General features: G+C 35.1%; 1 protein-coding gene across 2 annotated transcripts in view; it reads right to left on the bottom strand.

Moving 5' to 3' along the window:
• Positions 1 to 4026: 4026 nt before the first annotated feature.
• Positions 4027 to 26999, bottom strand: part of CNTNAP4 (contactin associated protein family member 4) — a 229537-nt gene continuing 206564 nt past the window's right edge. For both annotated transcript variants that reach the window (XM_081031056.1, XM_081031057.1), the window contains 7 exons: positions 24816 to 25055; positions 22337 to 22561; positions 20764 to 20897; positions 19843 to 19930; positions 9855 to 10073; positions 9445 to 9516; positions 4027 to 5244 (listed from right to left, as the gene is read on the bottom strand). In XM_081031056.1, the coding sequence (XP_080887182.1) occupies positions 5051 to 5244; positions 9445 to 9516; positions 9855 to 10073; positions 19843 to 19930; positions 20764 to 20897; positions 22337 to 22561; positions 24816 to 25055 (1172 nt within the window). In that variant the 3' untranslated portion in view covers positions 4027 to 5050. The remainder of the gene's footprint in view (positions 5245 to 9444; positions 9517 to 9854; positions 10074 to 19842; positions 19931 to 20763; positions 20898 to 22336; positions 22562 to 24815; positions 25056 to 26999) is intronic.

Here is a 26999-nt window from a genome sequence, read left to right as displayed (position 1 = left end):
GTTGCTGTTACACTATGGGGGTAGGAAGAATATGTTTGGCACGTAGATACTCTTTTGGCCAATTTTAATGGTAAATGCAACTTGCAGCAGCCACAGCCTGAGAAGGGCATAGTAGACAAGGGTTAAGCTCTTTGCAGACCTGTCAGCTGGAGACATGAGAGTCTGATATGGTTTGTAGAGGAAGGAGAGGATGAAGCCCAGGTGCAGACAAGAGACCACCTATAGGGCAGGGGCTGTGGTTTGTTCCATCCTCTTTCCTTATGGAAGTTTCCCCTGGGAAGTGAGGCTTACCAGATTCCTGAAGGAGCTTCTCCTAGATCGTGTATGAAGCAGGTGGATCTGAGCACTGCAGGCCTGGACCCTCAGGGATGCTGAACCGTACCACCTAGATCCCTGCTTTGGGACTAAATGATGTATTTTCTCCCAGGTGCTGAGGAAGTTTGTCATCTCTCTTCAGGACCTTCCTAAGCTGAAGAGAGTTGTCTGTCCAAGTTCATGCTCACTTCACCAGGCAGTCAACACCCAAAGTCTGGGTGGTACTAAGACTAAAGGCCCAGTCCCCTCGTGTCAACTCAGCACACCTTTAAAAGCAGCCATATCCACAGGGTTGGCTGAGCCCTTTTGGTGATGGCACCCAACTTCTCCCTCTGCCCCAGCTTGCATCATCCTTTCCCCCACAGATGTTGATCTCTATTGCACTCCCTAATGGATGTCCTTTATGATACTCTCTGTCTCAGAGTTTGCTTCCCAGGGACCCCAGCCTGTTATAGCATGTAATTAAGAAACATGGAGATAGCTAAAAAGACCCAGCTAAAAGAGCTGAAAGTGATGGGGATGGGATAGAGTAACAGAGGGCTATTTTTCTTTGTAAGATTTCTCGTACTATTTGAATTTTAAAATATATGCATGCATTTTAAAAATAAATTTAAATATAATGATGTTATAAACAGGGGAAAGGATAAAAAAGTGAATACATTGGAGAAGCCATTATAATTGTGGGTGAAGACTGTTTTCCATCCCATTTTATTTTCATTTGCAAGACTTCAAAGCCAGGCTCCAGGGAACCTATCAATACACCAAAAGTCCAACTCTCTTACCCCATTGTATGAAAACTGTTTCATATTCCCTTTCTCCTCATTTTGTTTCTTTCTTATATACATGTATGTCCTCACTCACATGTATCTCCAACACATAGTTAGTGGCTTCTGAACTTTTCCTTCCCTGTTACCACTCTATCTTCCAAACTTTGGAAAAGCAGAAGACAAGCAGGTCATATTGAATGTATTTGGTAAATCCATCATTTACTTGGTACATGAATAGGAGAGTCAGTCAACTGAACACATTTGGATATAAGATGTGTCATCTTCTCTCATAAGGAAAACATTTGATGACTCAAATCAGTCAGATCTAACTAATATTGTGTATTTCACAAAAACTATATAAAAGTGCTCCAGTAAAAATTCTCTCTCCTGGAGTCAAGGACAATAAACTTTTTTTTTTTTTTAAAGAAAACCAAATCTATTAATGGCAATGGCCATCAAATAAAGGTATATGTTCATTTTAAAGGATATGGAAAAGATCTGAACTATAGGTCATTCTGGACAAAGAGGATATCAAGATTCTTCAAATTTTCTACACCAAATAGCCAAAGCTCCAGGTCTTTGAAACACTAGATCAGCGAAATGTGGAGTGAAAGGAAATTCTAGTCAGAGCTTCACCACGTACTTGCTGCTACATGTCCCCTTGGGAGCATCACCTCATATATCTGCGTCTTGGACATTTTATCTGTAAATCTGAGTTATCCACACTAAATAATACATCGGTGTTCTCCAGTTGCATGATGGACTCTGTTCCAAGTTTCTGATACAGATGAAGGACAATACCATCTAACGAAAGATCATTTTAAATGACTGAATTCTGTTTGGTCGGTTGTCTGATTGATTCTCCTTCCTGCTGTCTTTAACTTACCATCTAAAGAATTTATTAAATGTGCTTTAAAGAGCAACACTTGGGAAAGGATTAAAAAAGAAAATGGAGCTATTTCCTAGAGTGGACAAGGGCCATTTCAGTGGCATGGTTTAATTAAGATGTCTTTTCCCACGGATGACCCCCACTTCATATGCCACACTAACTCCACTCTATTTGTGTATTGCACATTTTAATTTAATGAGATTTAGAAAATGTAAGTCTTCTCAAAACGAGAATGTTAATTATATATAGTTTTCATTTGAAATCACAAATAAAGACTTTTTTCTAACTTTTGTATTACAGAAGGGTGCATTTTTCCATGTAACCCTGTGTATCTGTACAATGCTCATTGGCCACACTCTCTACAGAAGCAAAAGGGTATCACTCAATTGAAATACATAATAAACAAACAACTGCCAACAGTCAAATCATTGTTCTCTGGCAAAACTTAAAATCTAGTTTAACTTTCTTTACTCGTTACAGTTAGTAAACACTTTTCTACTTTTTCTTTCATTTTTAAGTCCACTTAAAAGAAAAAATATATATTATAAATGCAGCTTTTTGTTAACAATTCATAATAATCACAGGAGGTACCAAAAGGTTTAAAAACCACACATACCAGGAAATAACGCATACATCTACACATATTTTTACTGTTTTGAGAAAAAAAAAATCCAGTATAATTGCCTCATTTTAAACTTTTATACAATGTCTCTTAAAATATATTGTGCATTTAAATTCAAAACTGCATTTTATTAAGAGAAAAAGAAGGGAAGGGTTACAAAATAGGAAATGAAAATCCTGGCATGTGACGTATCAATGCATTTTGCTGCCATAATGTTGCCGTTTCCAGCAGTGCAGACCACAGTGTGCTGTGAGGCTTCACTGTCTACAAACCTGTCTCTATCCTGCTCCCAACCAGGTGAATGCTGCTCCTGTATAACATGAAGACTTGTAAAAGATTCAGGGCTGTTATGATGTTTGCATTCCGTTTTGTATCAAATAAAAACTACCATTTCTGTGTGCAGTCCTTTGCTAGACACCACATGAGCCTTCCAATTAAAAAACAAAACAGAAACGTATGCCATTTGTCAACATAAGTCTTTCATAAGCTGCTGTTAATTCATATCCTTAAGATTTAGTCAGGCATTTACAGACACATCCAAATGGACACAGTGCTATGCAAAAAGACAGACAGGTTTTATAAGAAGAGTTAAGAAGTAAAATAAGATGCTTAATTCACATATTTCCAAATTATTCAGGTATGGAAAACTAAGGAATCCAATTTTCCTTGGCAAGCACCTGAAAAGTGTGAGTATAAATAGCAGAGTGCCTTTATTACATAATTGGCATGTGGAATTCAAAGATAGCTACATGCAAACATCTTGTTTACATAACTACAAAATTAATTATTGTGTCGGTTTCATAAGGTTATTGATAATTCTTTAATCTCCTGGAATGTATACATCATCTAAATAGAATGTACTAATTAGTTGGTTATATTGACTTTTGGTATTTTCTATTAAATGTACCCCATTGTTATAAGTGTACCCCATCATTGTAAATGGGAAATGACTAGAAATACACATTTAGTATATGTTATATAATACCGTGTTTCCCTGAAAATAAGACCTAGCCGGACAATCAGCTCTAATGCATCTTTAGGAGCAAAAAATAATATAAGACCCGGTCTTATTTTACTATAATATGAGACTGGGTCTTATGTAATATCTTTTATTATATATATTATATAAGACCCGGTCTTATATACTGTAATATAAGACTGGGTCTTATATTAATTTTTGCTCCAAAAGATGCAGTAGAGCTGATGGTCCGGCTAGGTCTTATTTTCGGGGAAACACAGTATGTCATCACCGTTTAGAATGAGCATCCTTTAATCACTCTAGTGGTTTTGTAAAAAGGGGCATCGTTGCTGTTTATATTTCAAAACGTCTGTCCTGGAGGTCAGTGCACAGCAAAATGTATACCTGACGGGATACATATTTTAGAATGGGGAATGGAATGCTGCACTTTAAAGTGTCTCTGTTTTTTTTTTTTCTAATACATAAGACCATGGAATATAGTCAAGGGAGATCAAAGGAAAGTTGGTGATAAACTTTAGGAAAACAGAAGTATAAATCTATAAAGAAAACAGACATAACATTTGGGGAAAATATTCTCGGAAGTATATTTCATTTGAGATATTGCAGTTGTAAATAAAAATAAGTTTCTGCAGAGTTAAGTGTTGTCATATCAACAAGTTTAGTTGCAAACATTTCACAATCCTTAGGAAAGTGGCATTAGCCAGGGTCTTAAGTACTGCCACTACCAAATGATGATAGCAAATTAAATAGAAAAAATTTTAAAAGGCCAGACATCACACACTGACAACCAACACACTTTCTGAGTCTTGTTACATGTGAATTCTATGTTCACAGCTGAATTCTGACACTCAAAAACCTAACACATTAAAAATCATTAAGAACAGTCAAATAGAAAAAGAGCAATACAAACAAACCAATGACAACAAAACATCTTTCAAGACTATTGATAAATTGTATTGAATGTAATACAGAGAAAGGCAAAGGGGTTTGTTTAAATGCTTTTGGCCACGGAAGATGCAAACACCAGCCAAATAGGATCTTAGAAGCATTTCCAGGTCTATGAATAACACCATGGGAACACTAAAGCAAACACAGCATATGTTCTCAAATAAAGCAAGGTCATTATAGTCCAATTTTGATATTTACCTCTAACAAATCTTATGCTGAGAGAGCGGGGCTACAGTTTTAAAAACCACAGTCATCATGTGAGTTAAACTTCTGCGTGAGATCATATCAGAACCATTGGAAATTAACAGCAATGTTTAATTCCTTGTTATAAGGAATGACTGCCATGGGAAATGTGTCACTGGATGAGGCTTCCTGGAACCGCCTCACTGCTGGCTATGACAAGATGGCAGTTCTGCAAATCCATTGCCGGTACATTCAAATGTAAAAACATCTTTTTTTTTCCTGTCCATTGACAGCCCCTCACTATTAAAACACACTGTCGTAATTGTAAGTTAAGCCACAGCTACCAATCAGAAGAAGTATTCTTTCTGATTTTCACTGACTGCATTTTGTATATTAAGCTCACTTTTCAAAACAGCCTCAGCACTGTCTACATTTTCTGACCTTTTTGCCTCATTTCTTTTGTATAACCTTTTCTGCTGATAAATGCGGACAGCTATGGCAGTGATACACAGCAAGATAAAGACCACAACAGCTATCAAACCTAGTGAGAGAAGAGAAAAGAAATACCAAGTCAGAATTTTCATCTGAACAGAAACGGTGTTGACGTCATTGTTTAATAAGTCATAGTAAAATCACTTGCTACACAAATCACGCGTCTAGTATATATAAATTGGAAATATCAAAACTTTAGGTTATTTCTTGATCAGGTGGTATCATAATATATTGAGTTTACTTTTGAGTTCTATTTACCTTGTTGGTTCGCCTCCAGTTATTCTGAAAGCATAGTATATTGGATTTATGGAGTGCATTTATATTTAATAACAAAGATGGTCTCTATGACCACGTGGTCACTTCATACTAATACTAGGACAAGTTTTAATTATTTTGAAATTATAGAGTAGTAGTAACACCATAAAATAATTAAACGTGCTTTTGTACTTAAATATGTAAACATTAGAATGAAGTTTATTTTCAAATCATTTGTCCTAGGCTGAATAGCAGGAATAGGTTCTGCATGTGAATAATCCTGAATAATGAACATTGATACTGATATATAGATATATTTAGATTATTTTTATATGACGCATATGAAACATCTGGTTGTCAATGAAAGATTTAAATACTACAATTGTTAGCTGTGCCAGTGGTTATCAACCCTGGCATTACATGAGGTCAGTAGTCTCAAAAGTGTGATCTATGAATCCCTGTGAGAGGTTCCATAGCATCAAAACTATTTTCATAGTAATACTAAAATGGCTTTTTCACTGAATTGATATATCCATGAATACCGCAAAACAAGGTTGAGGAAGTTTTCTGGGTCCTTCGCGTGAATTAAGGCAAGACCACCAAACCTAAGATCGGTGGCTGAAACGATAGAGTAGAAGGCTTGCACTGCCAAGCCATCTCAGGGAAAAAAAATAAACAATCAAAAGCCACATTCATTTAAGAGTGTCCCTGCTGAAGATCTGAAAACTACTCATTTTATTAAATCTTGACCTTTGACTACAAGTCTTTTTAACACTTTGGGTGATCGAATGGATAGTATACATAAAGTCCTTCTGTCCCATCCTGAAATATGACGGCTGTCTCTAGGAAATGTGCGTGTGTGAACATCTGAGTTGTGTGAGCTGAACTGATTGCTTTTTGCTTCACGTAGCACTGTTTGAATTTGAAAGAGCAACTGATAGACAAACTATGGTTGCTTTGACTTGGATATTTGGCAGATATTTTCTCCAAAATGAATGAAGTTTCATTTTAGAATGAAGTCTGTCGCTTCATGAATGACAGACAATATATGTTGTTGCCAGTGATAAAGTCAAGCTTTCACATGAAAAATAGAATTTGGAAAACTATTGTGTGTCACCAAGAGTTGGAGAGTGTCCTCATACTTAGACGTTTCTGATGAGATCCGTGGAGTTATTAACTAATGTAGTGTTTTTAGACAAAAGTAGGCATAATCAAAATGGCAGTGTAGATGGGCCCTCCTATTTAAAAGTAGGACTCTTTGTTTTAGCTTAAATTAGGTGTAAACAACTCTAATGGAGTCCAACCAAGCCAAATCCAGGAAAGGTCTCATCAGTCACAGTGGATTCCTGAGCACACGATTTCAGGGGCAAATTCACTATCACTAATCACAATATTGCCAACAGCTAAGCCGATTTTTGGCTAGGTCAGCATTATCTGAGAAGGATAGCAATTCCTTGCTGATAAATCTAATACAAGTGTGGTGACAAAAATCTGCACTTCGAATCTGAAGAATTTACTAATAGGTGTGGTTACTTTTTTGTTATTATTAGCCAGGTTAATAAATAATAATTCTAATCAGAATATCCATGTGTTGTTATACTTTGCCTCTTATCTTAGAAAAGTAATCAGAGGAATTGTTATAAATATTTCTATTGTCTGGTTGTAGGCTCCTTGTTTAAAGGTGAAAAACTGGTGAAGACATTCTACAGAGCAGGCGACTGCAACTATAAAATAAACATCACATGGGCCCAGAGAGGACATCCAGACAGTCAAAATCATGGATGGTCTCTGGAAGTAGTTTGCTCCATGTATGTGATTTATATCCTTTAATTTGGAGAAGATGTTATATCAGGACTTGTCATGTCCAAGAAAAATCTTGATCTAACCTGTTACACAAACAAAACAAAACAAAACAAAACAAAACAACAAAAGATATTTTAAATAAAATATAGCCAACTACTGCATTCTATGACATTGCCATTTGAAACTCTGTGTGAATGTGTTTTTATGAGGAAATTATGTAGCTTTTTCTCTGTGTAAATCTGACATCCGTGCAGCCTGGCCAGAAACCCTCAGCAGTGTCTGGGTCACCAGCTTTTAAATGTCTTATTAAATCAACTTCCCATCTTACATTATTCAGTGTTTTGTAACTAAAGAAAAGATTGTCTAAAATGGAGAACATTGGGGAATTATCCAATTTGGAAAATCCTTCAATGGGTTAATTATTGTTACACAGTGGGTGGAATTTTTGAGTAACTGGACAACGGTTGAAGAATTCTACCACCATGCTACCAGACGGGGAAATACACTAGAGGATGATATTCTGTGATTTAGCAGATAAATTGCACATGGTCCCAGACAAGGCCTTCTGAGCTTCGATGGCCATGACCAGCTGCTCTGCTTCTGAAACTCAGTCCCTGAAATAATCAAAAGCAGACACCAGATCGGTAGACCCTGGTGAGTCCCTGGGCTGCAAACTTTCCACATTGTCTTCCTCTGATCTATGCATTTGAATCAAGTAAAAATTTCACCTATAATTTGTTTTCATTTCAAAATAACACAGAATGACTTATCAACACACCTCTCCATTACTCTGTAAATCTTGCCTATGATTATATAATCACTCTCTATTTATATCTATCTCTATCTCTATCTCTATTTCCCTATATATATCTATACAAGGTAAATGTATAGAAAGCACCATTGTGAGACTGAGACAATTTGTTTCACTAGGAACCCTGGTTTAAAATGTTGAGCTGATTTGAAATGCTACAGCTTTAAGTGACTTTTTACCATCTAATGTATTAATAATATATTAATGTATTTCTTTTAGACATGTAGTTGTAACCTTCTCTTCTAGCAGGGTTTTTGTTTTTTGCTTGCTGTATTAATAATTGGGGATCCTATTTTAGGTATTTTTAATTTATACACCACTAATTTGATAAAAAGAAAAGCAACTGAAATAGCAGTGGGGATGTTAATATCCTCAGTGGGGATGTTAATAGCCCCACAAGGATTTGACCAGAACTGTACTCTGTCTAAATAAAATCCTAACTACTTGAAGGACGTTCATGTCTAGATGAGTAAGGCTATGAAAAATAAAACCAACTGAATCAGGCATAAAGCCCACATAAGTTGCCCAAGTATGTGAGTAAACACATTATCTTGCAATGTAATAAAATAATTGTTTATTTTTTATGTCCATATCATGTGCAGAGTGTGGAGAAAAGGTGAACCACTTAACATTTCAATAATTTGATTAATAACATCCTTAAAACCATTAATCTGAAAGAAAAGGCGTTTATTTGGAGGGTTGGTTTTGAATAAATTATATCTCTGAGAATGTGCTGTTTCATTGCCAGGAAGATATACTTTTAAAAATTTTTTGTTAATTCTGTAATGTAAAATAACTATGAATGACTTTTATCTCATTAACCTAACATTTGATAAAAATGCAACTAAAAGTATAATCTTCATTGATGCGAGCATTTAAACCATGAAAAATTCTGTTTTATTAAGTATTAAGGCAACAAAATATATACTTCTAAAGTTAATCTCAGGGTTTTTTCTACTTTTTACATAAACCCCTGCAGAAACAGTGATATGTCCAAGAATCCATCAAAAATGATACTTCCTGAAATATACTCAGAATTATCTAGGGAATGTAGATAGCCATTTTCAATTCATTATTATACAGTTTAGCAACTATTCTTTAAGGGTGATGCTTCAGTGAAATTATCAATTATTTATACTGAAAATCTCCAAGGAAGCTGGGAATTCAGGAAGACGATACGACAATCCAGTACAAATAATAAACCACCCCCAATTATCTCAGGATTCAGTCCTAATACTTAGGATATCTATAGATTCTTTGGATAGATATGGATTCTTAGGATATCTATAAATTCTACATAATTTCTTTAATGCTAAATGTTAATCATTACTAGTTATGATAATAAGTACCAAAGAAGAGCTCATTCATGCTTTCTATTACCTCCAATTACTGCTGAGTCATTTTTGATTGCATTAGCTCGGGGTTCTCTGTCATCTCTTGTTCCAGAATGATCTGCAATTAAAGGACAAAGACAAAGAAAGGAGGGTGGGTGATATAGGCAAGTAAGAAGGAGAAATTTTCTAAAACTTCATAAATATTTTAAACCAGAACAGAATTTTGTAGGTCAATGGGGGATCTCTGTCATTTTAAACTTAAGCAATGTCAACTGCAATGGCCCACACGCATAAGAGAGTGAGAATCTGGAAAAGAAACGGACAGGAGAACTGACAGTTATACAAAATCCATTTTAAGAAACCATTTCAAGTATGGAGCATTAATGGCAACATCAGAAGATTTTAAATCCAATGGCCAAGCTGTTTGTGATTGGGTAAAGAAGACCCATATGTTACCTGCAAAGGAGTGTGTCCTTTCCCCTGATGTGGCATCAGTGCCAGCCTGGGACACACAGCTGGACTCTGTCACATGTCCCAAGACAGTGATGAGGGCTGGGCGGCTGGGGTGCAGGGCGGCCTTCAGAGGGGCCACGTGGCTGAGCTGCACTGCTGAGAGACAGCCCAGGAAGCCCTGGGCACCAGCCAGCGCTGTCTCCTGGTCAATACCACTGGGCTCTGTAAATCCAAAGAAACACCATAATGTTAGCAGTGCAAGTGCAAACGGGAATGACAGAGATGAAACATTCTGGGTCTAAGAATGCAATGACTATATATATATATATATATATATATATATATATATATATATATATATATATATATGTATGTACAGCGACTAAATTTCTTCTTATTTTGTCTTTATTAAAAGAGTCAGAACCAGTAAGTCTTTCCACAACAACTGGTAAGACTTTCCAACTAATGGGGGGCAAATGGCTAATTAAATATGCTATGACAAACTCTCTTGAAATGATTAAATTCTCCCTAAGAATGGGTCAGGTTGCAAACTGATGAGGGTTTATGATGATATTATCACATAGTAGAGGTTATACCCCTAATTTTTTAGGGATTCTCCCTAATTACTCATGAACAGCAGTGAAAACTTATACCTCACTACCTGTTCTCCCTGTTTCACTGTCTGCCTACCACTCAGACAGAAATATCTGTGTGCCCCCTATAGACAGATATATACTACCCCCAATTTAATGAGAGTTTACTTAATATGGGACTATTGTGGAACATAAATTGGCTGGCATGCCAGAATATTCATTCATAATTTTGCAGTGAAGAATATATTTATATTTTATGCTTGGAGAGCATGAAATATAATAAGGGGAATTAATCATCGAGTTTTAAAGCTCAAAGGTTATCAGACTCCAGCGCATCCATCCACCCAAAATAAAACAGCATGGCTACTCTCCCCTGCATAGCGCACGTGAAGACACGGATGACATTTGCATTTTGGTCTCTCTTTTAAAAAAATAATACAATAGATATTAAGTATTTATTGAGTGCTTATTATGTGCTAGGCACTGTTCTAAGGGATTTGCATGTTTGTGTTTAAACTTTACCATAGCCATGAGTTATCTCACTCTAGTCATATAGACAAGACATCGAGGTTTAGAATTTTAGTGATTTGCCTCAGGTTACACAGTTGCTGGTGTTCATTATGTACTAGGCTCCAGGCCTGTTGGACTTCAAATCACAAACATCTTTTATTTATGAATCACTTTCTGATTGACAGAGTCTTTCCTTTACTCGGCTCATATCTCCTGCAGTGCCTTTTATTTTAGTTTAGTTTACTATTATTTACTTATTTATTTTGGCTCGAGGGCAGCTATTCTTGAAGTAATTCTGGGCAACTCCGGTCGGATTGAACCTGTCTTGTTATAACAAGGTCACTTCCTTTTCCTCTATTTTCATTTACATTTTATACCTAATACTGAAAATGCTGATGAAATGTTTAGTATCATGAGCAACAGTCTCTATGAAAAGAAATCTGAACATTAGAGGGATGACCTCCTGTAGGGGTGGGGATATGGAATTGAGGCCCATGCGTTCTAACTCTGGAGGCCAGGTTCTTATCATCAGACTACCCTGCCTCGGCACACAGACAGCACTGAGAGAGTATCACTCTGCTGCTCACGTATTAGACTGCGAGCTCCTTGAAAATATGGGTGGCCCTCAACACCCAGCACTGCATTGTTCCGTAAGAAATGTCTCATTAATGTGTACAAACCAAAGAACTAACTTAGTCCCACCACATAGCAGTCACTTATTTGAACTGAATGTACATCCATGCATAAAAGGGATCAAATATATGTCGATGGAAGGAGAACTGACTCTGGGTGGTGAGCACACAATGTGATAGCTAGATGACGTATTATAGACATGTACACTTGAAACTTATGTAATTTGACTAACCATTGTCACCCCAATAAAATTAATTTAAAAACAAAAAAAATATTTTTAGAAAGACAGCATTCTTGCCTTGGAGTTTTGTTGTGTTTCGTTTTGTTTTCCTTTAATAAGAAATGAAAAGGAAATACTATACTTCAATAGCAACATAATCAAGACAGTGCTTTTGACATTTCTTCTACAAGGTTAAAATCTTAAATAAAATTTCTACAGACCTTTAAAAAAATCTTACCTTTTAAACCAAAAAAAAAAAAAAATGTAAATAGATAAGATTCATTTCTCTGGTAAAAACCCGTTGTGTAGCAACTTTTAAAAACTACACCTTCAAGTTGAAAATATTTTATCTATTATAAATTATTGTATAATAACCTTAAACGCTATGCCTTAAAATGGACAGTCAGTTAATACTTAATTGTTTTAAGAGCTAAAGACACAGGAAATGAATTCCTTGCAATTCAAGCATCTTGCATTCTAGTAGAGAAGACAGACAATAAACCTAGAAAAAGGAACTAATGGAAATTTTTAAGAGTGATAAGGCTATGAAGAAATAAATTAGAAAATGTGATGGAATGCATCTGAAACAGAACTTTATCTTGATAAATGAGGTGACTTTTTTTGCATCTGTTTTAAGGATTACTCTTTTCACAGCCTGATTCTCTTAGTGGTCTGTAGGTATTACTCCAGCAGCTTCTGGCTCTTTTACTCCTTTCTCAAAATTGTAAGATTTGTTGTAATTTAGGAAATTTTATCAGATTGTCCTTAGGTGTGCCTCTTCTTTCATCTATTCTGCATAGATCATGGTGGGCCTTTTAATCTGCAGACACAAGGTGTTTCTTTAGCCTGGAAAATTTCATATATTGTGCGTATAAGTATTGTTTCACCTTCTTCCTTTTACCCTTCTGGGCTGCGGGTTACTCACATTGAGTCTGCATATTCTCTAACCTATTTTACTTTCTCTCCTGATTTCTATCTTTTAGGACTTATTTTTGTGTGGGTCAAGTGTTTCATTCATTTGAATTCACTTGATGAATTCAAGCCATCAACAAAGATCATTCTTTCCTGCTGTATTTTTTAGTCTGGAAAAATCATCATTCTTAGTTCCTCAAGGTCTTTTTGTTGATTTACTAGAATTTCCCTCAAGCTCTTGTTTAATTTCACTCAGAATGGCGTCTGTCTCCTTGAATAACTTTATTTTGATAGGGAATGATTCTGATTGCTTTGGTTTTTCTCCCATTTTACAGCTCTTGAATCTTCTTAAGTATGGGTTGTTTTTCTCATGAGCCGGTTGATTCTCAGCATTAATTTCCTTAAGTGGCTGAGACCCAGAGAAGGTAGACAGGTTAGCCATTTATGTTAGTGAAACTGCAGGACAAAGCACCCACCCAACCTCGGGATAGAAAGGAACTGGCCCAAATTTCAGGTTGCCCTCAGCAGGATTCAGGAAATTTTCAACTTTCAGGTCATTCTCTTTTTGGCAAAAAGGAAAAATGGGCACACTAATGTTTTCAATGCTGACCTTTCCTCCACGCGATCCAGAATTCTATGCAAGCCAAGTATTTCCAATTGTGAGGTGGGGAGGACCTGCAAAATTCAGGCTCTCTCCCTTGAGACTCTTCTAGGTCATCCCCCAGACTCTTTCCCAGCCAGAAGGCATGGAGTCCCAGAAAACTTTCTCACCCCCACTGGCCTGCTGGGCTAGACAAACAACTCCTTGTTTCAGGGGAGCCAATGGGTTGGAATTAGAATTAGAAGTGAAGGGGAACTACAGGCCATCTCCCCAGAACAGAGTCCAAAAAAATTAATGGCTATATTAAATTGTTCATAAGCAAAGTTGGCCTTAGAAATACATAGCATCATCCACATTGACAATTGTGCTAATAAAGCCAATGAGCAAAAATACATTTTTTTCCCTATTACCTGACTCCTGAAATGCCAAGTCATATAAAGGTTAGAAGAGGGAAGGTGGAGGAATTGAAGACAATTGTCTCCTGGTTTACACAAATCCTGATAAGACAATCATGTTTTGGATATTTCTGGTTACAAAAACCTTTAACTGACTCAGATTTTTGCCTATTAAAAATAAAATAGCCTCAATTATGTTTTCCAATAGGGAAGGACTTCTATTTTGTTAAGAAAGAAGCCTTTTAACAAAAGACCTACAATAAAAATAGAGTATCAAGGAATTAAAATTTGTATGAAGTGCTTTTCTATTCCTGTTTCTGGAAAGGATATGAAGTAAATGGAAGAACAGTTAAAAGGAGTGCTTCATGAAATTTCTTGTGGTTCTCACAACAACAAAAACAAAAAGCAAAAAACCCACAAAAAGCAAAACAATAGAACACAAAAACAAACAAAAAATTTCACCAACCAAAAACTGAAAAACAAGACAATATGAAACAAAAATAAATAAAACTCAGAAAACAAATCTAAGTCGTTTGGTTATACCCATGAAAAGAGGCCATCTTTTAAAAGTATCTGTAATCCATAGAGAAAAAGATAAAGAAGGCTTGCCTGAAAATGGTGCAGTGGAGAAGCAGGGCTAAAACCCCGAAGGCATTTTTACCATTATATGCAATTACAACAAGAACAAAAAGTGAAAAGGTAAAACGGCAAAGCAGGCAGCAAACACTGAGGACAGAGGAGCAGTGTTTCACAAAGGTATTTACTTGCCAACCAAGCCTACTGCTCTGAGAGATAACCTTGAAAACTGACTAATACAAAAGCTATTGATAGTTAGATATCTATCTTGGGGTAACCTGTACTTCTCTTGTGCTTTCAGCCTAACCTGTCTCATCTTAAGTGTCATGTGACAAGACATTTACAAAATTTACTTTCTTATGGCTTCCCTTGGCTTTGCAGCAGGTTTGACGTAAAATATCTCAGACTGGAGTTTGTTCCTACAGCTCTTCTGAGGAGATGAAGTAGACATCCTCTTCCCTTTGACCGCACACTTTATTTACATCTGGCTTGAATCTCCACTGCAGAAACCTGAGTTACTTCCTGGCTCTGCAGCCTCAGCAGAGATAAATGAGCCCTAAGGGCCATTGCCTCTAAATATACCGAAGCTACTGCTCAGAATGAGTAAAAACCATCTTCAGGCTTTTAGAAAACTCTAACATAAAACACAATCCATGAGCAGAACTCATAACTTAATTTTACAATGAGCTTTGGGTATAAAAAGAAAATGTAACACAGCCTATTAGTTATGGAGGAAAAGGAACCAAGTTGATCCGATGCAACTTGGTTCTTCCCACCACCACCACCATGATGTACCACCAATTTTTTTTGTCGATGTTTTTGCGCCATTACCTCCTTGACATAAAAAAGTAATAAACAGTAATTGTAACTACACTCTACCTTTGAACAGTGACTTTTCTGTCATTTTACAATAAGTTAAATTACATCATTATTCAAAATGTGAGCACATTTTCCATGAGAGGTTGTATGCAATTTCAAGATTAGGTAATGGTCTTAACAGAGATTTTCTTTTCATGTGGTAGAATTGCAACCCAATAATCGCTTAATAAATTGGCAACACAATTTTATACCTTCAAATTTCTTTTGATTAATTATATCTTAGAGAGATCTCTTTTTATGTTATTTTCAAATAAATAGTTCTCTTAAAGGAGCTGAGTGAAGAATCATTAACTTTGGCATTGGTATTTCTGAACAACGTACTTGACAATATATTCTGAACAACGTATTTGACAAAGAAATGACATCAGGCTGTCTGCCTTTTCTGAAGGGGAACCAGAAAGAAAGGAATTGTTTTCTTTCTGTCCTCCAGTACTAATTTCTACAAATAAGGATACACTATAGGAACAATTTTTTCATTCCAATCATCGTCAACAAGCATTACTAGCAGATATCAAGCAAGGAGGGTAATCTTTAGGTGACAATATCAAATTGTACTATGAAGACATGGAAACCATCTCTGACACTCTATTACAATTAACAGACAACACTAGCACAATTTAATTTCACTACTCTTATTCTGACTAGTTCTACAGATCATTAGACTGGCCTGTCCAGGATCTCTTTGCTGTGGCTGTGCCCTCTCTCTACCCCTAAGGTCCTGTATCCACACCTCTGCCAATTCCTTCCTGTCTCTCTCTCTTCTATCAATGCCTGTTCTTTAACAAATTCACTCACACAATAGTGTTAAGTCCCCCATCGTGGCTTTATTTTTTACTTAATCCTAAGTGCAGGTACATTTTAAAGCATGTTAGTAATTAAAGAAGAACAATTGCTATCTCCTTTTTATTTTAGAAATTATTCTAGTTTTATCATTGTATGAAGGTTTCTAGATTTGGTCGCTGATAAATATATAATTTGGGATTTATGAATTTCGTGCTTTTATTGCTTGGTATTTTTTGAAGTGTAAGTAGAGCTCTGTGTTTTATTATGTTTGACAGTCAAATGAAAGTGATGAGAGTGAAGTCATTGTGAAAGAGGTGTACTTGCCCATCCCACCTGGAACACAACATGTAATTATATGTAACTGACAAAATCCCAATGACTACCGTATCATTTCCTCTATAATTAAAATTAGATACTAAGTCTCAGTATCATGAGTGTTCTTTGAATTTCAGACATGACACTTTTGATCTATTCTCATGCATCATGATGAGGAGAAAAGGTATTTAATTTTCTAGATCTGGCCAGTTCAGAATAAGACGTATAGCTAACTCTCTGGAAATGACCTAAACAAGGATAAAATCACACCTGCGCTGAAGACAGCCTATGACCTGTTTAATTGTGAAGATATTAAAAAATCAACTCGATTAATATAAAACATGATTTTAAGTAGTTTCTTATAAGACTGTAGCTACACTATGTATTGAAGACAGTCTATATTTTAATGGTTAAAATATTCAAAAATCAATCAGATGAATAAAAACATGATTTTAAGTAGTTTTCTTGCTCTAAACTGTACTTCTCTATGAAAACTTTCTTTTGAAATAACCAGTTCATTATCTTAAGAGTCATTTCACAATATATTTACAAAATCACAGTGCCCTTAGGTTTCCTTACCTCTAGGCACTGAAGTAAGTTTACATAAAAGATTCCTGACACATTGGGGATTGTTCGTAAAGCCCTTCAGTGGAGACTGAGTAGATGGCCTTTTCTTGCTGACTACAGACTTTACTTACATCTGCCCTGAACCTCCATGGCAGTAATCTGAGTCTACTCCCTGGCTCTGTGGCCTCCAAAGAGAGAAATGATCACTATTGACCATCACCGCTAATACATGAGTGCTCCTACTCAGAATGAGTGAGAATAACCTCCAGCTTCTACTGGAAACAAATCATAAAACCAGTCTACCATACAAAAGTACCCAGGTACAGAATCCAAAGCTTCATTTGACAGTGAATTAGAAATATGAAAACCAAGTTTAATGTATTCTACTCATGATAGGAGGATCTGAACTGAGCTGCTTGGCTAATGCCTTGATCTTTCTACCAGAGCTGCCAACTACTAATACATTATTATGGCCAAAGTTAGTGAGTCCTTAAATATTTTAAGTGTAATAGGAACTTAGAGATGGTTTCCATGTCATCATCGTACAGTTTGCTGTTGTTGTTGTTGTTTTTTTAATTTACCCTCCTTTCTCAATATCTGCAACTAATGTTATTAACGGTGGCCATAATCCAATTATCCCCATAGTTCTTTCTAAATTTTAGAAATGAGTTCTGGAGAAAGTTGAGAGTGTAAAGTATTTCCTTTATACTCTTCATCTGAAATGGCAGTGGATGGTCATATTCTTAAACCTTTGGTTGAAAATGGAGGCACATTTCAAATCCAAAAAAGTAACTGGTCAATGTTTATATTCTGTACCCTTAATATAACTATTCAGAGATTATAAAATGGTACAAAAATTTTAATTTATTTCAGTTTGGAGGGTGATTGGGAATTATTTTATCAAAAGCGACATAAGGTGTATTATACTCAATTAGATACTGAGGAACATTTTGTATTACGATTATCTGTATGCCCACTAACCATCAGTTCCGTGAAGGCAGATGCAGTGTATCCCTTGCTGACTGGCATTTTCTGTGTACACAACAGGTAACCACAAAGTACGTGTTAGCAAATCAGTGAGCAAAAATGAAAACCATATTTGGTAAGCATGGGGACAATGAGAACGTGTCTTGTAGACCTCTAACTAGAGGAGAGTAATTGGCCAAGGACCCCAGCTGCTGGGCTCAGAAAAGCATTGTCATACTTGGACCAAGGTCATGCTTCCCTTGGGCTGCTCCTGGCCATTGGCTGATCGCAGCAGGGACTCTAAGGCAGGCCTATGCTTGGGAAACATGGGGCTCCTCTGATGGCTGACTGACTCAAGGGTTCCCCAAAGACTTCCCAACCTTTCTCAGACTGCACAGAAGTCTAGGATACTTCTGTCTAGCTTTCCCTCCCCTTCTCCTTCATTTGGAGGCAGACTGGCATGACCATCTGATGGGTCTGCTGGTCTTGACCAGCACCCTCCCTATTCTCTCTTAATAAAATCCTCACATGGTTAATTTTGCCTTGGCAACTGCTTCTTGGAGGACCTGGACTAACATAAGAGACTTCAAGATTGAGCAACTCTCTGGAAAATGAATACTCCCATTTTAGCAATTAATATATGCTATATTAAAATATAATGATAGTCTACATAACATTTTATTGTAATGTCACATACCATGCCAAGTTTGACCATAAATTATTAGTCTCCTTTGAATTGAACTCAGAATTCAAAGGAAGTAGAATTGGTCCTTGGTCAAGATCTACACCTTATGCACATGCCAAAGAAATTCTTGTTTACACTTTTAGGAGAACACGTAGAAGGTCATTGCTGAATTTGGATTTTATTCTTATTTTTTAGCATGAGAATAAAAGTGTTTTTATAGTGAATAAAAACACTAACATCTTTAATTCCATACTAACTTCCCCTATTTACAAAAATGGAAACAAATATTTATAAAATGAATGTTATTATTCTCCTGTTTGATTAATGCAATCCTCCTCATAGAATGAAGATCATTTTCCCAATTGTTTTATAATATCTTTAACATACTTCTACTCACAAAAAATATTTTCATCAATAACTCCGGTGTTAAATTTGAAGATATTATTTATTCAAAAATACACTTTCATCAACACTATGCATAAGTGTTAGAATTTTCTATCTTGTATTTTACATTTTTATGTAATGCTTCATCTCAGATCCTGCTAGACTGAGTAACTCTTGAGCTGTGGATTTGTTATATTTATTTGATTTTTTATTACTATAGTAAAATGTATGTAATTTACACTAAGAAACTCACTTGTAATATTTCAGTTAAGCTTCCACATATCTAAATAGCACTTTGCACATATTTTTATATCTATTATAGCACCCTAGAAGAGCACTGCAATTCCTGATATTTCTCCTGTTGGTTTGAAGAATAACAGCACACAATTTTGGTGCTCATCATTGTACTTGAAAGCCTATAAATATTTATAAACTTAACTCTTAACCTTCTGAAGGGCCAATTTTTTGATCATTCACCATGGGTTTAATCAAACATTCTCAAGACTGTGAGATGATGTACAGGGAACGGAAGGAATGATGAATCAAGGAACACATAGCAGAAAAGGTCAAAAAAAATTCCATGTACTATCTTGGACAAAATCATTCACGTTACCTATTATTTCTACTTTTATTATTTGATATTTTTGAAGTGTGAGAGCAATATCACATTTCATTTTGCTGGACTAAGTCATGGCAGAGACCAAAGTGGCATTGCAAAGGAGAATGCCTGGTTAATACACAGAAGTTCCTACTCACGATTCCATGAAGCTCTGAGAAAGTACAGATGCTGCCTTGAGTATTACTCACTTCATAATTAAAATAAGGCAAGAGATTTCTTTTGGCATGATGAATTTGCAGGTGGGATGTGTGTGTGTGTGTGTGTGTGTGTGTGTGTGTGTGTGTGTGTAATATGACTCTTCTGCTCCCTGTTCATGCATCATGATCAGGGGAAAGATCATTTCTTGTACTTACCTAAAATCCTGCCCAGTACAAGAGACTTGACTGCACTGAATTCTGTACCTGAAGTCAGGTGCACTTGTCTTCTTGCATTCTCGTCAAGCTACAAAATTGTTACATGAGATGCAAACATCCAAATGGAGGCCGTTGTTTTGAGAAGAGGATAGCAGTCAAAGGAAAAAAAAAAAAGATAAAATAGGCAATTGTTTGTATGGCCCCAAAGATTTAGAAAAACAAATTTTAAAGAGTTAGCCATTTATAAAGGGGAATATTATATTCTAAACTATTTCTATACTACCCTCAGGTACCATATACCCTACGTTTTATCTCCTTAATCACTTTTTTTCTCCACTGTTTAAGAAATACAAAATTGGTAAAGCCAACATAAAGATATGAGTTATTTTCACCCTGATTCTTTTACTTAGCTTGGTATTTTTACTTGAGTCATTCAGCTAAGAAATTTTCTTCTATGTAGAAGGCTGAAACATTAGTGCTTTTCTTAAAAAGCTGATAGAGTGAATAATTTCACTTTCTCTGCTGTGACTCTCGTCATTTTTTATACGTGCAGTAATTAATTTCTGTGCCAGAATTATAGCTGCATTCAGACCCATCTGAAGTAAACTGGTTTCATTAGAGTAGCAATAGTCCTATAAGTAGTACACTACAATAAACAAGATAGCATTTCCCTCCTGAAGAAAGTAAAACAAATGAGGAAAGTTTGCCTTTTTAATTATCAAATATTAATAATATCTTGGACAGAATCTCATCCCTTAAAAAAGTCCGAACACATTTGGGGGTCTGGCTCTGATTTGTGCACTAGCAGCAGTGAAAAAAACTGTCTTTGTTTATTCTATTCATTATCAGATTTCCGCTGTGGGTCCTTCCTGGTGCGGAGTCCTAATTGTAACCATTGCTTCTTTGGATTTACTACATTACCTCTACAAAGACCACTTCTTCTTCTCTGTTAATCATTATGTGGTGGAGTTGGCCATCAGCCATGTTTTTGAAATCAAAGGTAACAACATCAGGTTCTTGATATCGATTTAGCTTGTACCTGATCTGCAAACTTCCTAAAGTAGGAGGGAAAAATTATATTTTCAGTGAAAATTGTAATTTAAGAATTATTTATAACAACTCAGAGTACATTTTTGGTTCTTTACTGATTTCTGGAGCAATATTCACAACAGTTTTTTGGGGTGTATCCCTGTCATCATAATTCCTAGAAGCGAGTTTCTTAGTGAAATTGCATTATTTTAAAAATCAAGACCAAGCATGTTGCTAATAAACCATCTCTTTCCTGAAAATCCTGATCTTTTTCCCCTAGAAGTCAATATGCAATTAAGCAAAGACAAATCTCTGTACTCGCATCTGATTTAAAAAAAAATAAGACTTGGTATATTACAAAATGCCAAACTATTGTGGAATATTGAAATAACATTGTTTCTATAATCTCATCTTTTAAAAAATATATATACCACTTCTGAAATGCATTTGATTAGTGAAATTATTATAAGCAAATGCAGTTTTACGAAAGATGAAAAATATTTTGTCAAGTAGTCATGGTCATAAACTTTGGAATGAAATTAGGGTAAAATGGATGATTTTAAGCCAAACTTACTATTACAATTAATACTGCTCAATTGCCTGCAAAAATGTCAATTAATATACTTCACATAGTATCTTCCAGTTTAACAAAGAAAATGTCCTAATGTACAGCTAATGTAAGCTTCAAGCTCAAAATGATTACAGTGAGGGTAAATATACTTATTAAACAATACAGTTTTTATTTTGATGTTCAGTGCCCTTCGGCCACATTAAATCTAATTGAAATGATATATTCAAATGTTTGTACATTTGTTTATTTTCCTCATGCAGAGAATTTATTGATAAAATTTTATCTTTAATCAGGTTATAAGGAAGAGAAAAAATAGCAATTAGTGGGTTTCTGTGGGAAGGTTTCTATAGCATACTCATGTCCTACTCCACACACCATTACCCTGCATCAATGTACCAGCATTTCCCGTGACTATTTTATTGCCTATAATTAGAATCAACAGATTATTTTGTGGACATTTTCTTATACATAACACTAGCTTGTTAAAATTTCTTCAAAAGTTCTCTAATTTCATTTAAAGAAAATATTTGTTATGGAGAGAGAAGCATCTTATTTCAACATGAACCACAAAACCAATACTGATATTCATATGGAATAGTAAAGAGCGTCTAGCAATAATAAAAACATAACAAATATTTTATATAAATAAATTAAAATTCACATGGTTATGAAAAATTATCAAAATGATAGATAAACACATCTTAATTACTTTAAATAATCCTTTTAGATTAAATGTATAGGATAGTACTGAAAAAAACAAAATTGAATACAAAAAGCAGGCACGCCTTCTTTCCCCATTTGTAGTTTGAGACAGAAGAACACTAGAATGATCCATATTATTACTGATCTAATGCTCTAACTCAATTTTCTCTCTCTCATCTAAAAAGCACTCACCATTTTTGGCAATGATAACTGAAAGGTATTCTTTATAAAAGGAGCTCACATAAAGCAGTAAGCTTGGTGTTCGTGTTGTTCGGAAGCTCAATTTGATCATTTCTCTGCTCAGCTTCATATCACCATGAAATGAAGCAGCGTGGGAGCTGGAATTTTTACTTAACGAATAATTTTCTTGAAAATTGTAAATCACGGATGAGCCAGATCCAAAATATGCAGAAATCTCTGAAATGATACACACATTTTGTGTTTACAAAAATTAAGTACAAGGATCTTGTTTCAGTTATGTTAGCTGATTTTTTAAAAAATTAAAAATAATGAATTATATAAATATAACAAATACTCTCAAACTAGAATTAAATAACACAGCAAATTAACAGAGCTTTCATGACGGTCCTTGAAGTGGCTTTATGTTAGAATTACATGTAATTAATTCACTAGTTAATGTTATAATTGAAAGCTTAATGCTCTCCTGGGTTTAGACATAAATCAGGCTTCTTGACTTTCATCTCCCTTACCACTCATTTTCGTATTTAAATTTTAAGTCCCATCTATTATTTTATAGCTAGAATACACTAGCCTTCCCATAGTAGGAAGAGAGGAGATTTGAGGGATCCTCTTACCTTCTAGGATCAACAGGTAGAAATTTTCCTTTATGCCTAAATACTTTCTCACATTTACTATGCCCTATAAAAAGACTGCTACATCTAGTGATCCAAACAAGAAACCATGCAGCCTCTTTTAAAACATTTTACAAAAGCATGGTATGTTATTTATATGAGATTAATACCCCAAATTCACACATACATGTGCACATGCACATACACACATGCACATACCAAATATATATGTATAAAATGAAGAGGGCAGTGGGCGAGAGAGTTAGTTTTGGATCCCTAAACCCTGCTTCTCTTGATTACTACAAAGGGCCCGTTGTTGAATATTTGTTGTAGATGATGCTTACTGGTAATAAAGCAATCTATTCTCCATTCCCTTGCCACTTTAGGAGCTTTTTTTTCATTTGTTTTATTATTTGTATTACTACCATATACTTTTTATAGTCAATGTAATACGTGGATGCAGAATGACATTCCTGATTGCACTTAGCAAAATGAGCCAGAAATCGTTTAGATTTAGAAAATGAAGAAATCTTCTTGTGACAAAATGGTCTTCATCCTACATTTAAACGTGAAAAGTCTCTGAAGATGGTAGCAGCAGTGTGTGATTTATGACTACAGGTTGACTTTAAATTATAACTTATTTCTTATGAACAAGTAGGTGACTTGAAGAGTGCATTTTTCACAACTTCCATAAAATAATCCCAAAAGACTTCTTTGCAAATTGGGGAGTGGCTTCAATTTGGAGCCAATTTTTGTTAGCCTCCTTCCAGAAAAGATTCAGTAACCCAGAAACTTAAATAAAGCAATTGAAATTAAATTGGATGACAGTTCTCTATGAGAAACTATGAAAGCATAATAAAAGTTTGTATATTCAGAGAAGTCTGTCCAGAACACTTAGTACTATACTCAGTTCATTTTTCCTTCCGTGATGTAGCTCAGTGAACAAGATAAGCTGAAAAATATTCCACCATTTTACTTCACAAATATCACAGGGCAAAATGCCTGAGGATCTCTGTTTTGCCATACATCAATATTTAATAGATATTTTTCAACATGGTCTTATTTTTCTTTCATGTTGTCCTTATATGTTTTATGCATTTGGTGACATTTTTTCTTTTCCATTGTCCTTCTAGTTGCTCATTTCTGTTTTGCACTAAAATGAGGCCATTTTCCTTCACGATGTTCATCTGCCTTTGTGTTCTCTGTTGTGAATTTTCAATCTCTTTTTATTTCACGAAATATTGGCAGGTGACCATCCCTGATAAACTTCGCTGCAGTTAGTTAAAAAATGCTTTATCTTGGCACCTCAGCCTGTCACACTAAAATGTATACATTGATTTGTATATTCCTATTTTTATTAAATGCATTCCTTTCAATTATGAAAAAACATTTAATAGAAACATTATTTATATTCCTGGAAAAATATTTCTTTGTCAAAAACAAACAAAAAACAACAATGCTTCCTAAATTTCCTTGCATTGCTGCTTATCTTCATAAAAAAACAATAATAATACTTTTAATTATTTTAAAAGAGAGAACTGTCCCAAGGGACAGGTTTGTTGACAACCATATGAAGAGTATCAACATTAGATGGAAAAAAGCAGATTGAGCAGCTAACACTTTAAGACATCTAGAGGCAACTATTAGAAGATTTATCATCACTAGACACTAGCTTTTTAAAAACTGAGACAAATACCTAAGTAATGAAATGTGATTAGCATAAATCAGTAAGTTGAAAAAAAACAAAAACAGAAAAATGGAAATATTTTTGTTTCAAATTGCCATACAGACAAGAACTCCCAGACTTTTTTTTCTTATCAGATATGTTTCCCTGTTAGGGTACCCCATGTCATACTTACCATTTGAGCAGAATGGCCCTGTGTATGCAGAGAAGGTGCAGTCACAAAAGAACCCACGGGGCTTTTCTCTGCATTTCCCTCCATTGAGACACAACTTTCCATAGCTGCTGCAATGACCTCTACAACCTGGCTCCACTCCAGGAGTCACCTTGGCTCTTTCCTCCAGGTCTACGGCGAGCCCGTTCAACTGCAGAGACCGAATGCATCCCAGAAAGCCTCTCTGTCTGGTGGCAGTTCCACCTAAAAGGGAAATACTGCAAATGGAAACACGTTCCTAGGTGTTTTATCCAGGATTTAAAGACCAAACAATACTGAGGCCTCACAGAGAATGTAAAAAAATTGTGGCCTTACAGAGAATGGCAAAAATTTGATGAGCAAAAAATATAATTTTGGAAGCGTAATTTGTGACAAACTATTGAAAGATTTCAAAAAAATTAAAACATTAATTCATTTTTTTCCAAAAGTGAATTTGCTACATATTTGTTTTCTAAAAATGTTTATCAACTTTAAATTGAGGAGAGGTTTTTTTTTAATTAGTCTCTTTATTTCAAAGAACAAAATAAAGGCTATATCTTAATTCAAAATTACAGTGAGATGTATTGACATTTTTATGTAGAAACAATTTTCTTTGCTTACAATGTTAAGTAAGCATATATTTGTGGATAAGTGTGGTTTCTCCTTCATATTGGAATCTGATTCTGATGCTGGTGCAGTTTTAATTGAGTGAGAATTTTGAAGAAATCCTCGAGTCCTTCTATCTTGACTGCATCGATGTGATCTTTTGGTTGTTGCTTTTAGTTGTTGCTGTTGTTAAATGATTTTGTTAAAAATAAATGTTTTTTCCTAAATGTTGGTCCAGTGTTCATTGTTTCAAGCTTGGAAAGATTCTGAACAAAAGTGGAGAACTAATGAAGGAACATAGTGGTATAACATTTATTGAATAATATGCAATATGTACTTATCAATTCACCTTTGAAAAGGTTTAAAATGTTTAGGTAGGATCAGATCCTGTTATCCTAAGGCAGAGGTTCTCAAACTTTAAGGAATATGAATATCACATAAAAGAGCTTCTTAAAAATACAGATTCGGGGGCTCACTCCAAGAAATACTGATTCTGTGGGCCAGAAATAGGGCTGTGAACCTACAGTCAACGAGCCTCATGGGTGAATCTTTTTTTCTTTATAAATTTTTATTTTTCAATTACAGTTGACATACAATATTAGTTTCAGGTGTACAATGTAGTGATTAGACATTTATATAACTTACAGAGTGATTGCCCCAATAAATCTAGTGCCCATCTGACACCATACATAGTTATTAGATTATTATTGACTATATTCCCTATGCTATACTTTACATCCCTACAACTATTCTGTAAATTCTAGTTTGTACCTCTTAATCTCTTCCCTCCCTTCACCCAACTCCCCTCCGATCTGGTAATCATCAAAATGTTCTCTGTATCTATGAGTTTGTTTCTGTTTTCTTTGTTCATTTATTTTGTTTTTTTTACATACCACATATAAGTGAAATCATATGTTATCTGTCTTTCTCTGTCTGACTTATGTCACTTAGCATAACACGCTCTAGGTCCATTCATGTTGTTGCAGATGGCAAGATTTCATTCTTTTCTATGGATGAGTAATGTTTCATTGTATATATGTAACTCTTCTTTATCCATTCATCTATTGATGGATACTTAGGTTGCTTCCATATCTTGGCTATTGTAAATAATGCTGCAATGAACATATGGATGCATGTGTCTTTGAATTAGTGTTTTGGATTTCTTTGGAAATACCCAGAAGTGGAATTACTGGGTCTTTTGTCTCTTGTAATAGCCTTTGTTTTAAAGTCTATTTTGTCTGGTATAAGTATTGCTACCTCAGGTTTTTGGTTATTTGTTTGTTTCCATTTTCATGAAATATCTTTTCCACCCCTTTACTTTCAATCTGGGTGTGCCTTTCAATCTGAAATGAGTCTCTTGTAGGCAGCATATGTAAGGGTCTTGTTTTCTTATCCATTCAGCCACCCTATGTCTTTTGATGGCAGTATTTAATCAATTTACATTTAAATTAATTATTGATAGATATGTTGTTATTGACATTTTATTATTCATACTTTTTATCTTTTCTTCTTCTTCTTCTTAAACTCCCTTTAACATTTCTTATAATACTGGTTTGGTGGTGA

Source organism: Rhinolophus hipposideros (genome assembly GCF_964194185.1).
Source record: "Rhinolophus hipposideros genome assembly, chromosome: 21".
NCBI lineage: Eukaryota > Metazoa > Chordata > Mammalia > Chiroptera > Rhinolophidae > Rhinolophus > Rhinolophus hipposideros.
The sequence above is the reverse complement of the archived record's forward strand: the minus strand, read 5'-3'. Positions and strand labels throughout refer to the sequence as shown.